Source organism: Caretta caretta, chromosome 8, assembly GCF_965140235.1.
Source record: "Caretta caretta isolate rCarCar2 chromosome 8, rCarCar1.hap1, whole genome shotgun sequence".
Lineage (NCBI taxonomy): Eukaryota > Metazoa > Chordata > Testudines > Cheloniidae > Caretta > Caretta caretta.
In genome coordinates this window covers 57,692,931-57,707,960 of record NC_134213.1, presented here as the reverse complement: position 1 = coordinate 57,707,960, position 15,030 = coordinate 57,692,931, and the positions used below count along the sequence as shown (strand labels likewise).

At 41.4% G+C, this 15,030-nt stretch overlaps 1 protein-coding gene across 2 annotated transcripts in view; it reads right to left on the bottom strand.

The window, feature by feature from the left end:
• Nucleotides 1-15,030, bottom strand: part of PLA2G4A (phospholipase A2 group IVA) — a 134,863-nt gene that overhangs the window by 68,225 nt on the left and 51,608 nt on the right. The window contains exon 4 of one of the 2 annotated variants that reach the window (XM_048861619.2): nucleotides 8,633-8,781. The exons of the other annotated variant lie outside the window; for it this stretch is intronic. Within the exon in view, the coding sequence (XP_048717576.1) occupies nucleotides 8,633-8,781 (149 nt within the window). The remainder of the gene's footprint in view (nucleotides 1-8,632; nucleotides 8,782-15,030) is intronic. 2 annotated transcript variants of the gene reach the window in all.

Here is a 15,030-nt window from a genome sequence, read left to right as displayed (position 1 = left end):
CCACTGATGAACCTATCCCTCATGAACTTATCTAATTCTTTTTTTAACCCAATTGTACTTTTGACCTTCACAGCATCTCCTGGCAACAAATTCACAAGTTCACTGTCCATTGTGTTTTGAAGTACTTCCTTATGTTTGGTTTCAGAGGAACAGCCGTGTTAGTCTGTATTCGCAAAAAGAAAAGGAGTACTTGTGGCACCTTAGAGACTAACCAATTTATTTGAGCATAAGCTTTCGTGAGCTACAGCTCACTTTGTCAGATACATCTGATGAAGTGAGCTGTAGCTCACGAAAGCTTATGCTCAAATAAATTGGTTAGTCTCTAAGGTGCCACAAGTACTCCTTTTCTTTTTCCTTATGTTTGTAATTCTTGATTAAAAAATTTCCAATAGTGGAGAATCCACTATTACCCTTGGTAAATTGCTCCAGTGGTTATATTATCCTCACAGTTTTAAGAAGTAGGCCTTATTTCTACTCTAAATTTGTCTAGCTTTAACTTCCAGCCACTGCATCTTGTTATACCTTTGTTGCTAAACTGAAAAGTCCTCTGTCATCGAATATTTGTTCCCCATGTACGTACTTCTAGACTGTGATCAAGTCACACCTAACCTTCTCTTTGATAAGGTAAATAGAATGAACTCCTTGAGCCTTTCACGATAAGGTAGGTTTTCCAATCCTTTAGTCATTTGCATTCTCTGTGGCTCTTCTCTAAACCCACTCCATTCTTTTCAACATACTTCTTGAAGTGTGAACACCAGAATTGGACATAATAGTCCAGGAGAGGTCACACCAGTGGAAAATGCAGGAGTAATCTCTTCTACCTTTCTACTCCTACTCAAGATTCAGCTGTTTATACGGGCAAGGATCACATTAGCCCTTTTGGCCACAGCGCTGCACTGGGAGCTCATGTTCAGCTGACTTTCCACCATGATCCCCAAGTCCTGGCTTCCCAGGATATAGTCCCCCATCCTGCATGGCCTGCATTCTTTCTTCCTAGATATTTACAATGACTTTACATTTGGCAGTATTGAAACACATACTGTTTGCTTGCACCCAGTTTACCAAGCGATCTGCATTGTTTTGTATCAGTGACCTGTCCTCTTCATTATTTACCACTTCCCCAATCTTTGTGTCATCTGCAAACTTGATCAGCAACAATTTTATGTTTACTTGCAGAACACTGACAAAAATGTTAAATAGCATCAGCTGAAGAACTGACTCTTGCAGGACCCCTTTGGAAGCACATCCACTCAATGGTTCCCCAGTTACAATCACACCGTGAGACCTATCAGCCAGTCTAGTTTCTTAATCAAAATATTATGTAGTACCAAGTCAAATGCCTTCCAGAAGCCTAAGTATATATAGTACGTTAACACTATTACCTTTATCAAGCAAACGTATATCAAAAAGATATCAAGTTAGCTTAACAAGATTCATTTTTCATTAACCAATGTTGATTGATAATAATTATATTAACTTCCTTCAATTCATCAAATCCCATATCAGCCATTTCATTATTTTGCCTGGGATCAACATCAGGTTGATTTACAATTACCTGAGTCATCCCATTTACCCTTATTAAATATTGACATAACATTAGCTTTCTTCCAGTCCTCTGTAACTTCTCCACTGCTCAAAGACTTATTGAAAATCCACATGAACTGTCCAAGTAGCTCTTTGGCTGTTTATTTAAAATTCTTGGATGGGGGAAGAATTTGCTGAAAATGAATTTGCTGAAAATGTCTAACTTTAATAGTCACGGTTTAACATTGTCCAGAGTTACTGTTGTAATGTAAAGTATTTCATTATCTTCACAACATATGAATACACCATTTAGCCTTTTCCCAAATACAGAACAGATATTTATTGAACATTTCTGTGTTTTCTTTGTTATTATTGACAATTCTACCATTTCCATCCAGTAATGGATGAATACCATTGTTAGGATTCCTTCTGTTCCTAATTACTTGAAAAAAATTGTTTTTAACTCTGCTGGCCATAGATTTTGCTTTTGTGTCCTTTTGCTTCCCTTGTCAAGTTTCTACAGTTCCTAGCTTATAACTTATATTCACTGTGATCAATTGCCGCCCCCTTCTCTCCTTTATTTTTTAAAGAAGCTGCTTTCACTTCCCCCTCTAAGACAAGTTGCAGCTTTGGGGGCATCTAATATAGTGTTCTTAAACAGTTCACAATTATGCACATTCTTCTGTTTAAATTCTTTCTCACAGATGATTTGCTCACTTTTTTCCATTTTTGTGAAATTGGCAGTTTTAAAGTAACAAATATATAAGTGATTTGGTCTTTATTTCTGTTTGCACATAACAAGCCTTGATCACTTGCACCTAAGCAATAACTAATTTTTAGTTCTGTGATCAATTCCTCCATTTCTCAAGATGAGACATGATATAGAACTTCCCATGCTGGATGCAACACCCTTGAAGGATGTACTATATGTTAGGATGGCAGTCATTATTTTAATAATGGTAGTTGTATTTTTAATATCTATTTTAGGGTTTTGTATTGCCTCCAATCACCATGGGACCTGAATGCCATTCTACAAAATCCACAAGAAAAGCAAAGTCCCTAGGAGACTTTAATAGCATAGAATCATAGAATCATAGAATATAAGGGTTGGAAGGGACCCCAGAAGGTCATCTAGTCCAACCCCCTGCTCGAAGCAGGACCAATTCCCAGTTAAATCATCCCAGCCAGGGCTTTGTCAAGCCTGACCTTAAAAACCTCTAAGGAAGGAGATTCTACCACCTCCCTAGGTAACGCATTCCAGTGTTTCACCACCCTCTTAGTGAAAAAGTTTTTCCTAATATCCAATCTAAACCTCCCCCACTGCAGCTTGAGACCATTACTCCTCGTTCTGTCATCTGATACCATTGAGAACAGTCTAGAGCCATCCTCTTTGGAACCCCCTTTCAGGTAGTTGAAAGCAGCTATCAAATCCCCCCTCATTCTTCTCTTCTGCAGGCTAAACAATCCCAGCTCCCTCAGCCTCTCCTCATAACTCATGTGTTCCAGACCCCTAATCATTTTTGTTGCCCTTCGCTGGACTCTCTCCAATTTATCCACATCCTTCTTGAAGTGTGGGGCCCAAAACTGGACACAGTACTCCAGATGAGGCCTCACCAATGTCGAATAGGTCTCTGGTACTTCTCTCTTTATGGAGTTAAAACTCCTCTTGGGGTAGAGTGTTTATTTTGTTTTTGAGTGTGAAGTGCCTTTTTTGTGGTGGAAAGGCATTTTTCAGTGTGTCTTCCTACACAGAGTCAAATTCTGTCATTTAATTTTATGCAGAATACAGAGACTTTACACTGAATTGCATGTGTGTGTAATAATACCATGCTACAGACAATTTTGTGATGGGGCAAAGCCAGATGAATATAGGAAAGTAGTAAGAAACAGGTATGTTAGCCCCAGGCTAAACAAATCCCTGTTACCATGGTAACCAAATGGCAGTTGCTCTAGGTTAATCAAGAGACCTGGGGCTCATTAAGATCCTTCTAGAAAGCAGTGGAGATAGCTAAGTTGATTGGGACACCTGAAGCCAATCAAGGGCTGGCTGGAACTAGTTAAAACCCTCCCAGTTAGTCAGTTAGGTGTGCATGCCAGGGGCTGTAGGAGGAAGCTGCGCCACTGGAGAAATTCGGCAGTATGAACCCTATCAGGCACAAGGAAGGAGGCGTTGAGGTAAGGGTGAAGTAGATGTTGAGGAAGTAGGGGCTGCTGTGAGGAAATGGCCCAGGGAATTGCACTCATCCTGTTTCAGAAAGTCAGCTACCAACAGCTGCTACTACTAGGGTCCCTAGGCTGGAGCCTGGAGTAGAGGGTGGGCCCAGGCTCCCCGCTCTCCCTGATTAATCACAGGGACTGTGAGACAACGGAGACTGTGAGAGGGTGAGTTGCTTCTTCCCACCTCCCTTGCTGGTTTATGATGAAAATGGCTCAGTAGGCTATGACCCTTACCTCTAAAGAGAGAAGGGCTAAGTGGAGGGTCACAGTGAGCCTCTTAGGCTAGCGTAATCTGCCTGGAAGCGTGGCACCCACTGAGACAAGGTTGGAGCTTTGCCACAATTTCTTGTAGTCTAGTAAACTTATATTATTACAGTAAACCTTTACTATGGCCACTATATATTTTGCTAACTAATATGCAACTTACCATTATTATGTAGTGTTGCTGACTCTGTGGTGCTAATTTTCAGGGCCTTATATATCATATGGCTCAGGAACCAGCTAAAATCTTTAATTAGTTTAAGTAATCACACTGAATTCCTGTTTATAACATATATCTTGGTAGGTCTGCTACAGGAAAAGGATACTTACATAACCTTGGAAGTAGATTGCTGCTGCATTATATTGGAAATTGACTCATACCATATTGCACTAGATGCCAGCTCATAAAATATTATGCTTTTTAATGACTACATAAAACCATGATGGGGGGCGGGGGGAAAGAGTGAGAAACACCTCATAAAATCAAAGATGATTTACAAGTTATGTTTTAGGAACTGTCTGAATTCATAGCAGGAAATCACTTAGTCAGACCATACAATAGCGAAAAGTGAGTAATTCAGACCATACCACACTAAGAAATGACTGAGACCACACAATAGTCTGAATTAAATACTACCTTCCCAATTTCTTCTTGACCTCCTAATACATACAAACGTAGAACAGAAAGATGTGTTTTTGCTTTGAGGAAGGCAGGCTGGATAAGCCATTAGCCATTACAGTTAGTTGAGTTAATAATCTATCTTTTTAAATCTTATTGAGCAAATTCCATATTCAGCACATTCATGCAACCACGGTGAAGTTTGTGAGTCTGTTAGCAAAATTTGAGCCGGGTTGTCTAAGAGGATTCTGTCTATTATGTCAATATTACCAGATAGACTAGCTGTACCTTGATTCCTGTGCCCCATCCCCAGTTTCTCACTGATCACTCAGTTGATTTTTAAAGATTGCAGGAGCTATTGTAGACCTTATGCAGAAAATCAGGCTCATGGCTCCTGTTCATCTTCTAAAGCCCAAAGAGGTTGTGAGAATCTTAGATGAGCCACAAATAAGGAAAGCTGATAAAGGGATTCAAATAAAAGTATGGAGTCAGGTAAGTAGTGGGGACTGACAGAGGGTAGAGACTATGCAGATCCCTGAACTCTGCCAGGATTCCTGGTGACAGATTCTCCTGAAGAAAGCACTGCTCTATCACTTCCCAATTCTCAGTGCCTTAAAATTTGTAGCTCTGCAGGGTATCCTGTTCCCTGCTTTCAATGCATCTTAAACATTTTTAAACTGAGATGGGGCGGGAGGGGAGCCAAAGGAGATTCAAAACAAAAATCATGTTAAGATGGAGTTAAAGAATGAGTCAGTAATTTATGGGATAAATATAAAACAAAACAAATTAGGTTAAACTTAAAAGAAACCAAATATGTGAAATGCACATTGAAGGCGTTCAAAGAATCTCAACTCTGCCCTTGTTGTTACACTAGCTTCCCATCTTCCTTTCTATGCTCCTTCAGCAGCTACTTGGTAAGACACACGATATTATAGATTCTCCCTTCTTCTGTGATAGCCTTGGCCTTTGTACACATAATGCAAGAGTAAAATGAGAATATGTATCCTAACTCCTATTCTGTTTGAATTAGCCAGCAACATGAGCCAATATGGACATTCTGCACATTATAAAAACAATACGTAAGATAACTGCTTGGAGACACGTGAAATTCTTCCCCGGCAGACAACTGTCATAATCTACCTTACAAAGATGGAAAATGTGGATAGTTTCTTAATCACCAATGAGGTCTCTCACTGTCTTCCCAGTTATAGTGATAGTTTTAACTAAAATGACAGTGTTGCTCCAATACAAGGGGTGAAGTTGATTGTCAAGCTTGATGACATGGGCATAGGACACACAGGCAAGGATGTTTTGGGCTTCTTTATTATTATTTACTTCCCCTTGGCAACAAGAGGTTTGAGGAGGGATCATGAAGTAGCATCAGGTGGGTTTGCAGAGCGGTAGCCATGTTAGTCTGTATCAGCAAAAACAACGAGGAGTCATGTGGCACTTTAGAGACTAACAAATTTATTTGGCCATAAGCTTTCGTGGGTTAAAACCTACTTCATCAGATACATGGAGTGGAAAATACAGTAGGCAGGTATAAATACACAGCACATGAAAAGATGGGAGTTGCCTTACCAAGTGGTGGGTCAGTGCTAACGAGCCAATTCAATTAAGGTGGAAGTGGGCTATTCTCAACAGCTGACAAGAAGGGGTGACTACCAAGGGAGGAAAAATCACTTTTGTAGTGCTGATGAGGCCAATGTAATCAAGGTTGGCCCATTTCAAACAGCTGACAAGAAGGTGTGAGTATCAGCAAAGGGGGAAATTAGTTTTTGTAGTGACCCATCCACTCCCAGGCTTTAGTCAGGCCTAATTTGATGGTGTCCAATTTGTAAATTAATTCCAGTTCTGCAGTTTCTCACTGGAGTCTGTTTCTGAAGTTTTTTTGTTGAAGAGTTGCCACTTTTAAGTCTGTTATTGAGTGTCCAAGGAGATTGAAGTATTATCCTGTTGGGTTTTGAATGTTATAATTCTTGATGTCTGATTTGTGTCCATTTGTTTTTTTGTGTAGAGACTGTCCGGTTTGGCCAATGTACATGGCAGATAGGCATTTCTGGCACATGATGGCATATATCACATTGATAGGGTGGGTGTATCACAGTCTATTTCAAGTAATTGCAGGAGAGGGAAGCACTGGTGGACCTAACTTCTGCTTTTTTTCTTCCTTGCTGTTTCTACAAATACTTTCATGTGAAGAAAAGTGACTCATTCCATTCTTTGTGCTGGTATCTATCTGGTGCCTACAACAGGGGACTAAGAGTTAGAACTTTGAGTTCTATTCTCAGATTTCCTACTTCCAGATAATACTCCCAGGCAAATCACTTAGGGTACCTCTTTGCTACACACATAACTAAGGTGATGGGCACCAAGGTGTGAGCAGCAGGCCTAGCCCAGGTGTGAGCAGCCACAATACAAAGCCACACATGAGTTACTGTGTTCTCTCACTGATGCTGCCTTCACCCATGTATGTTGCTAAGACTTCAGGGGGAAGAGACCCCGGTTCTTTGTGCTGCAGTAAGCAGATGGGCCTCTCTATGATCCTGTCCTAGTGAATTGTGGGAGAACTTGTCTGTCCTTCAGAGCACATGGGGAGAAACTGTAGGAAGACATTGAAGACTATCAGTACTTGAGTGGTTGAGCCCAATGGCTCTGAATCTTTCCAGACTACTGAACCCCTTTCAGGAGTCTGATTTGTAATTCATCTCTCTTAAAAACTACTTGCTTACAAAATCAGACTAAAAATACAAAAAAGTGTCACAGCACACTATTACTGAAAATTGCTAACTTTCTCATTTTTACCATATAATTATAAAATAAATCAATGGGAATACAAATATAGCACTTACATTTCAGCATATAATATATAGAGCAATATAAACAAGTCCTTGTCCATATGAAATTTTAGTTTATATTGACTTTGCTTGTGCTTTTTAGTGTAGCCTGTTGTAAAAGTAGGCATATATCTAGACGAGTTGATGTACCCCCTGGAAGGCCTCTGAGTACCCCCAGGGGTATATGTACCCCTGGTTGAGAACCATTAGTTTAGCCTGTGTCCTCTCTGCAAAGTGGACAGGTTACCAAACAAGAGCCAGTGTAAACTCTGCAATGAAAATATACTCAAACTCTGGACACACTAAAATGGTTAGACTAACACAATCTTTTGTACATACAGTGTTATAATGCTTAATTAATTAGGGATTGATAGTGACTTGGACTAGATGCCTGTGCAAAGGAGTGACAGATCCCTTATGCTCCTTAGAGGAGGTTACTCAGGCCTTGTCTACACTACGTGGTTAAGTCAACCTAAGTTACGCTACTCCAGCTAGGTAAATAAGGTAGCTGGAGTCAATGTAGGGTAGGTCAACTTACTGCGGTGTTTACACCATGCTGTGTTGAAGGGAGACATTCTCCCATCAACTTACCTTCGTCTTCTCATTCCGATGGAGTACCAGAGTGGACCTGAGAGTGCTCTGTGGTCGATTTAGCAGGTCTCCACTAAACCCAATAAATCGACCCCCGCTGCATTGATCACAGCAGTGTCAATCCATAGTAAGTGTAGACATGGCCTCAGACCTTGGGACCAGGCATATAGAAGTAAGTGGAGCTAATCTCCCATTTACTCCCTCCTCTAGTTGGCAGAGAGGAGAGAGGAATAAGCAGAGACTTGGTTCCACCCCCACCTACTTTCTGAGCCAATGAAGGGAGAAAATATTAGTTTGCTGCTGCTGCTGTAAAGAACAGTAAATTACTAGTCTCAGTAGCAAACAGGTAAGAAATTGTGACTCAGAAGTGTATCAGTGTCAATGCCATCCAAGGCTGCTCCTGGGATGGTTCAACTTATGCACCAACCCCTTGCTCAGGCCTGCGTATAAAGGCAAAACCTTAATGTTTAGAAAACTGAAATGCTCAGATAACAGATGTTGTGTATGTGCAAAGTGTTGTTGTTTTAACCCTCCTGACACTGCTCAACATCCATTTCTAGCTGTACCTCAGTACATGATTTACCTCCAGAACATTTTCCTGGTTCGGGTCCAAAATAAACTCAAAGGTCTCATTCCACACAGGGTTCACATTATTATTGAAGTGTTTTGTTCTCTTTCTGCAGTCAGGGGCTGAGGGGATGAACAGCTCCACATAAGGATCTGGAGTGTCAACTGTAGAGTACCAAACAGAGGGTAATATTAGTTAGAACTTGTGTTTGGATAGCATTAACCAAAACAAATTTAGGAAAGGACAAGTGCATTGTAAGTCATCTCATTATATACAGTAGTAAATGAAAGGTACATGGCCTGATCTTGCTTCCCTAAAGATCAAAGTAGTGATGCCACTGATGTTAATGAGAGTGGGAGTAGGCCTTGACTGAGAGAATGACATTGTGAGTAAAGATACATATTTATTGAAAAAATGCTACAATGTTGTTGTGGTTATTTAAAGAAGCATCCCTGACCACATACACACTCACACACACAATAGCAACACTACGTGGTATCACAGTAGCAGAAAGGATACCCAATGAAATGGTCTTCAATTAAAACTTTTAAAAAAAGATATTTCGGATTCAGGAAAGACTCCCAAGGCTACCAAAGGTTTTGCAGAACTAAGGAATACAGTAATGAGCCATTTATGTACTTCCTGATCCTGTAATGATATCCATGTGGGCACATCCCTGGGTGGAGCCATTGAAATCACTGGGGATCTGTCCTGGCACAGAGGTCCACCCTTATGAATATCACTGTAGGACTGGGACCTTATTTACATATTCCATTTAAATTGTGACTGCGTAGACAAATAGCTGAAATTCTAACTATTCCATTTGTATCCAGTGCAGAGTATGAGCGATGGGGAAAATGTAGCTAGAAGAGTCTTAATTAAGTTGCTTTAACTATTACCATTTTATTACTAAAAGCAAATGCTATGCTGTAAACAGCCTTGCTAAATCCCTACATCCTTTGAAGGCAAATAGTTTTTATTTTTTTGGACAGGAGAAGTAAATAACTAGTTTTTAACCATCATCACCTGATAGGAAGCGTGAATAGGTAAATTTTGTAACTGGGATAAAATTGCCATGACATTGCATTTTTAAAAGATAAAAGAGCATTTTGATGATAGATATTATTTTCTTGTATCTGCTTTAAAGGAGAAGATGTCAGATATACTAGATAAGTGAAGACAGCAGAGCTGATACATACAGTAGGTAATGACTACAGTAAGTATAAATATTATTGGTAGAAAAGTTGTACCAGTGGTTGATCAGCTTTTTATTTAGTTCAACCTATTCAGTCCATTTTTCTTCAGTTATCTAATACAGCCAGTAATTTGTTCCATTTATCTTAACTTCATTCTTGACAACCAAATTTTTACTGTACATATTTGGTTTTGCAGCAATAGTTCTCTGATCCTGCAAAGGGATCTGCTAGTGTAGATCCTTATGTTCACCAATCCCTTTGATTTCAGTGGGACTCTGTGGGAATTTAGATCTGGGCTGGGACATCCCACCACAGGATCAGGGTAACATTGCTGAATTACATATGCATGCTGGTACAAGGAATTCTCTCCATATCTTCTTGGCTTATCAGAAGTTAGAGTCATTTGGTCTGATGTCAGAAAACTGATACCCATCTTTAGAGGATCATGTCATCAGAGGTTGTTTTCTGCTTTTGCCCAACAGTCTAGTTCATGCAGTTAAATATGTGCAGTCATCACAAACAATGACCATTTTCTTAAGGATCTCTCTTGGTCCAAAAAATTACACCACATTTGAGCTACATATATTTTCATCAGAATACACTCTTTCATCAAAGCCAAAATGTGTCAGGTAGACCTGTTGATTTCATCAATGCTTTTGCCAGGAAGGTTTCAGAGGTCCAGGGATCTCTGGTCACTTCTGACCAGAGAAAGAGACCTGAATTGAAAACTTGATCTTTCAAGCAGAAAATGGACATTTCAACACAATTCTGTTCTGCAAAAACATTTGAACAGTTCTGATTTTGTTCCAATGTTGAATGAAAACAAATTTCAAAACCTCAGAAGTTGTCATGGAAAGAAATTTTTGTCCTCCAGCCACCTCTAATGCAGACCCAAGACAAATTTCAAGTCAGCCTATCAGTGTACTATTCAAAGACAAATAATTCCGGGTGGAGGAGGTGACAGAACATCTATAGAGTCTGAAATATTTTCAAAATATCCTTTGCCCATTGTAGATGTGGAATAATATGCATGTACAATAGTGTGAGTTAAATATTAATCATGCTTTTTTCTGATTAGTGGGACTTGAGGGACTGTACCAGAAATCCAATCCCTTCAATGCATTTTATTTACTAACTGTAAAATTCACATAGAAAAAGCACTTTTAGCTTCCTGCCTATTTTATGGTGAACAGATCTTACTGTGTCAAATTTTTCATGGCAAACTATGATCCACCAGAAGAACTTTTTACTGCTTAAAAAATAAGAGGAGGGTTTTGCAATATAGTGACTGTGAGAGAGAGAGAGAGAGAGAGAGCATGCAAACTTGTAGGATTTGGCAGCCTACATTCCACTCTGCACAATATTTATAGAACTATTTAAAAACCAAGGAAAGCCTGGGCAGTCCTTTAGGGTATGCCTATACTGCAATGAATGTCCAGGGTTAGCAGAACTCAAGTTAGCAGACCCTGCATTTCATAACCTAGGGCTTGAGCATTTACACTCATTAGTAACCCCAAGCTATGAATTTTTGAAGCCTGGGTCCCAACCTGGGTCTCCAGCATCTATACTGCATTATGTGGGCCCAAGTCTAACCCCCATATCCCAGACTTCCTAATGCCCTCCCAAAATGTGGCCACTATAGCCCTTTGTTCATGGTGCAGTGTGGGAAAACTTGACTGTCCAGAGTACAAAACATCAGGATGTGGGATTACTTTTGGCAGACTCCAGGAGCGTGAGTCCAGTGGGGATGCATCCACACTGCAAAGCAATAGGGCTTGAACCCTGAGTTTGAACTCAGGCTCCAGCCTACCCACCCCCTTTTGTCTACAAACAAATCATGCTAACCCATGGCTTGGATCCAGAATCCCAGGCCCCTCGGTGGAGGAGGATCCAAGCCTGGGTCAAGTCAGTCAAATTCCTATCTACTCCAACTTTTGAAAAAACTGATTAACATGACTGTGTATTTTAGCTCCTTGGATGAAAAGTAAATCTGCTTTAATGCTATGCAGACCTCCTTCCTGACCTCTGGAAACTGAAATGCTGGATTCTGAATATCCTGATAATACTGTCACTAACTAATGCAGACCTCCTGATGCCAAAGGACTGAACTTCTACACATCAGCTTGGTTTTGAACCAAGCTACTTTTGCCATGCCAAGTCAGTCTGTTGAAGCTGAAACTAATGCATTTTGCAGCTAAACTTAAAAGCAGTTACTGTATGAATGACTGGGAGGAAAAATATTTAACTAGCTCAAAATCTCAACAAACAAAACATTCATCCCACTGTGTAACAAAAATGCCCCAGGCCAAGAGTTTCTCAACTGCCCTTTCACGTTTGAAAGTTTACTTTGCAGTCTTTTCAATTGAGAAAATGAAAATCTATTCCTTTAAGAATTTCGTCTGCAAATGGAAAGCAAAAATACAGGGAGCTTTTACGTGTTGATTAAGAGGAAGTTATTCACACTGTGCAGTAATAATGGTTGTTCAAGATGAGTGTCCCTATGGGTACTCCACTGTAGATGCATGTGCATTCCTGTGCTTCTGATAAGAGATCTTTGGTAGCAGTGTCTGTTCAACCCACACATGCACTCTCCCCTTCTCATGCTCTGCCTTGCGGCTAATTAGTGCTGTGCAAGCAAACCACCCTCAGATCCTTCTCTACCACAGAGTCCCTATCAAGAACTTTGAAACAGAGGGAAGGGCGGGTTATGGAGCACCCATAGGGACACCCATCTCAAGGAACCATCATTACTGCACAAGGTGAGTAACTTCCTCTTCTTCTTTGAGTAGTGTTCCTATGGGTGCTCCATTATAGGTGACTCTCAAGCAGTGTCCCTAATGGGAGGTTGGGGCTTTGGAATCAAGTCTGTTATGGATGATGATACTGCAGAGCTGAAACTAGCATTGGAAGCAGAGTCTCCAGTGATGGCATAGTGTTCTGTGAGGGTATGTACAGACACCCAAGGTGGCTGCTCTGCAGATTTCCAAGACAGGGACATTCTTGAGGAAGGCGACAAAGGAGGAAACTGACCTCATGGAGTGTGTGCGAATTCCAGGTAGAGGTACTATGTTGCGAACATGAAAACAGTTCAAGACCCATTTGGAGAGTCTCTGGGCTGATATTGCTGTGCTGTTAGACCTTTCTGCAATGGAACGGAAGAGCTTACGAGATTTCCTAGAAGTCTTTGTCCTGTCCAAGTAGAAGGCCAGGGCTCTCCTAACATCTAGCATGTGCAGTATGGCCTCTCTGTTACCATGGGGAGGCTTAGGATAAAAAGTTGGGAGGATCTGGTTGGTTCATGTGAAAAGATGAGGTCACTTTAGGAATAAACTTTGGGTGTAGCCAGATAGTAACCTTGTTGTGAAAGAATACTGTGAAGTGGGGTGTGCCATAAGTACTGCTATTTCCCCTGTTCTCCTCACTGAGGTGATGGCCACCAGAAATGTTATCTTCATTGACAGGTGTGTAAGTAAACAAGTAGCCATTGATTCAAAGGGTGATCTAGTCCATCTCTTTAAAACTAGTTTTAGGTCCCATGTTGGAGTAGGGCATCTGGGTTGGGGAAAGAGGTTTGTTATGCCCTTAAGGAATCTCTTTGTAGTTGGGTGTGAGAAAACTGAGTATCCCTCTACCTGTTGATGGAGACAGTATGTAATCTAACACCACCAGGAGAATAGCAGATGTAGGGATAATGTGCCTGGAATTGCACCAAACCTCAAACCCTTGTCCACTTTTATAGTTAAGTACGGTGGGTAACCAATTTCCTACTGTGTAGTAACACTTCCTGTACCTCCTGGAAGCAGGAGCTCTCTGTGCATTGGAACTACGAAGAAGCCAAGCCTTGAGCTGGAGTATCTGCAGCTTGAAATGGAGAGTGTGTCCTTCTTTCTGTGAGAGGAGGTAAGCAGTGGGTTGAAGAGGGACTGGTTGACAAGTCATCTGTCTCGCTCAGGTAGGAGCAATCAGTATGACATTTGCTTTTTCTCTTTATTTTCAACAGGACCTTCAAGAAGAGAGGGAACGGGGCAATGGTGTAAAGAAGGCCCTTTTCCCATGGAAGAAGGAGATCGTCCCCTAATGAGTGCTGTCCGAGGTCGGCCCTGGAGCAATAATGTGGGGATTTCCTGTTCAGGTAAGTAGCAAACAAGTTTATTGTCGGTGTCCCCCACTGACAAAATATGCTGCGAAGTACTGCTGGGTTCACTTCCCACTCATGGTCATGTGAAAACTGCCTGCTGTTATGTTCTGCACTAATGATAGGTAGGCTGCTAATATTAGAACATTGTGGCAAATGCCCCAGTTCCAGAGCTTTAGCGCTTTTGCACAGAAGTAGGATGATCTGGTTCCTCCCTGATGATTTATGTAGCACGCAATGTTGTCGTGTGTGTATCTCTGAGCAGTGAACACAAGCATTCCTGACCACCCCGAGTTCAACAACGTTGATGTGGAGAGTTACCTCTGAGGACTACCATTTGCCCCGAGTCTGAGGTGTGCAGCACAACCCATGAGGGAGAAGTAATGTCAAGGGAAGACTGAGTGAACAGGACCCCCATGCAAACATTTACCGAGTTTGACCCTGAAAGGCATCAAGAAAGGGTTGTCTAACCGGTCTTTGTTTGGCCTATAAACCAAGCTGAACCATGTCTGCAGACACCTCATCTGTAGTTTGCCATGAAATATTACAAACATACAAGCCACCGTGTGCCGCAGAAGCTGGAGGAACGTCTGGCCGATGTTTGAGGTCTGGCATGAACTGTCTCTAAGTGTGGACAGGCTGTGAAATCTGTGTTGTGGAAGGGGTGCCCTCACTTGCAGTGAGTCGAGATCGACCCCTATGAACTCCAAACATTGTACTGGAGTTAAGGTCGACTTTTGGATGTTAATTTGCAGGTCCAGGTTCATGAATAACCTCCACCTCTAGTCCAACCTCCTACTCCTCCAGGATCTCCTCAGGAGGTTCTGAGGTTCTAGAGATGGTGTCTGAGGGGGAATGCTTCGCAATCTCTCAGTGTGTATAATGCTCCCCATGTATCCCAGTAGGGCCACTGGCGTGATGGAAAAGGCATGGGTGGCTGACCCCATGGTTGGTCATACCACAGGGGTTGATGTCCAGACTGAGGGTATGACTGGGAAAGCCCAGTCTGGTAGCGGGAGGAAGCATAGTGAGTGATGGGAGATGACCTCCTGGTCATTATCTGACTCTCCACTGGAAAACGG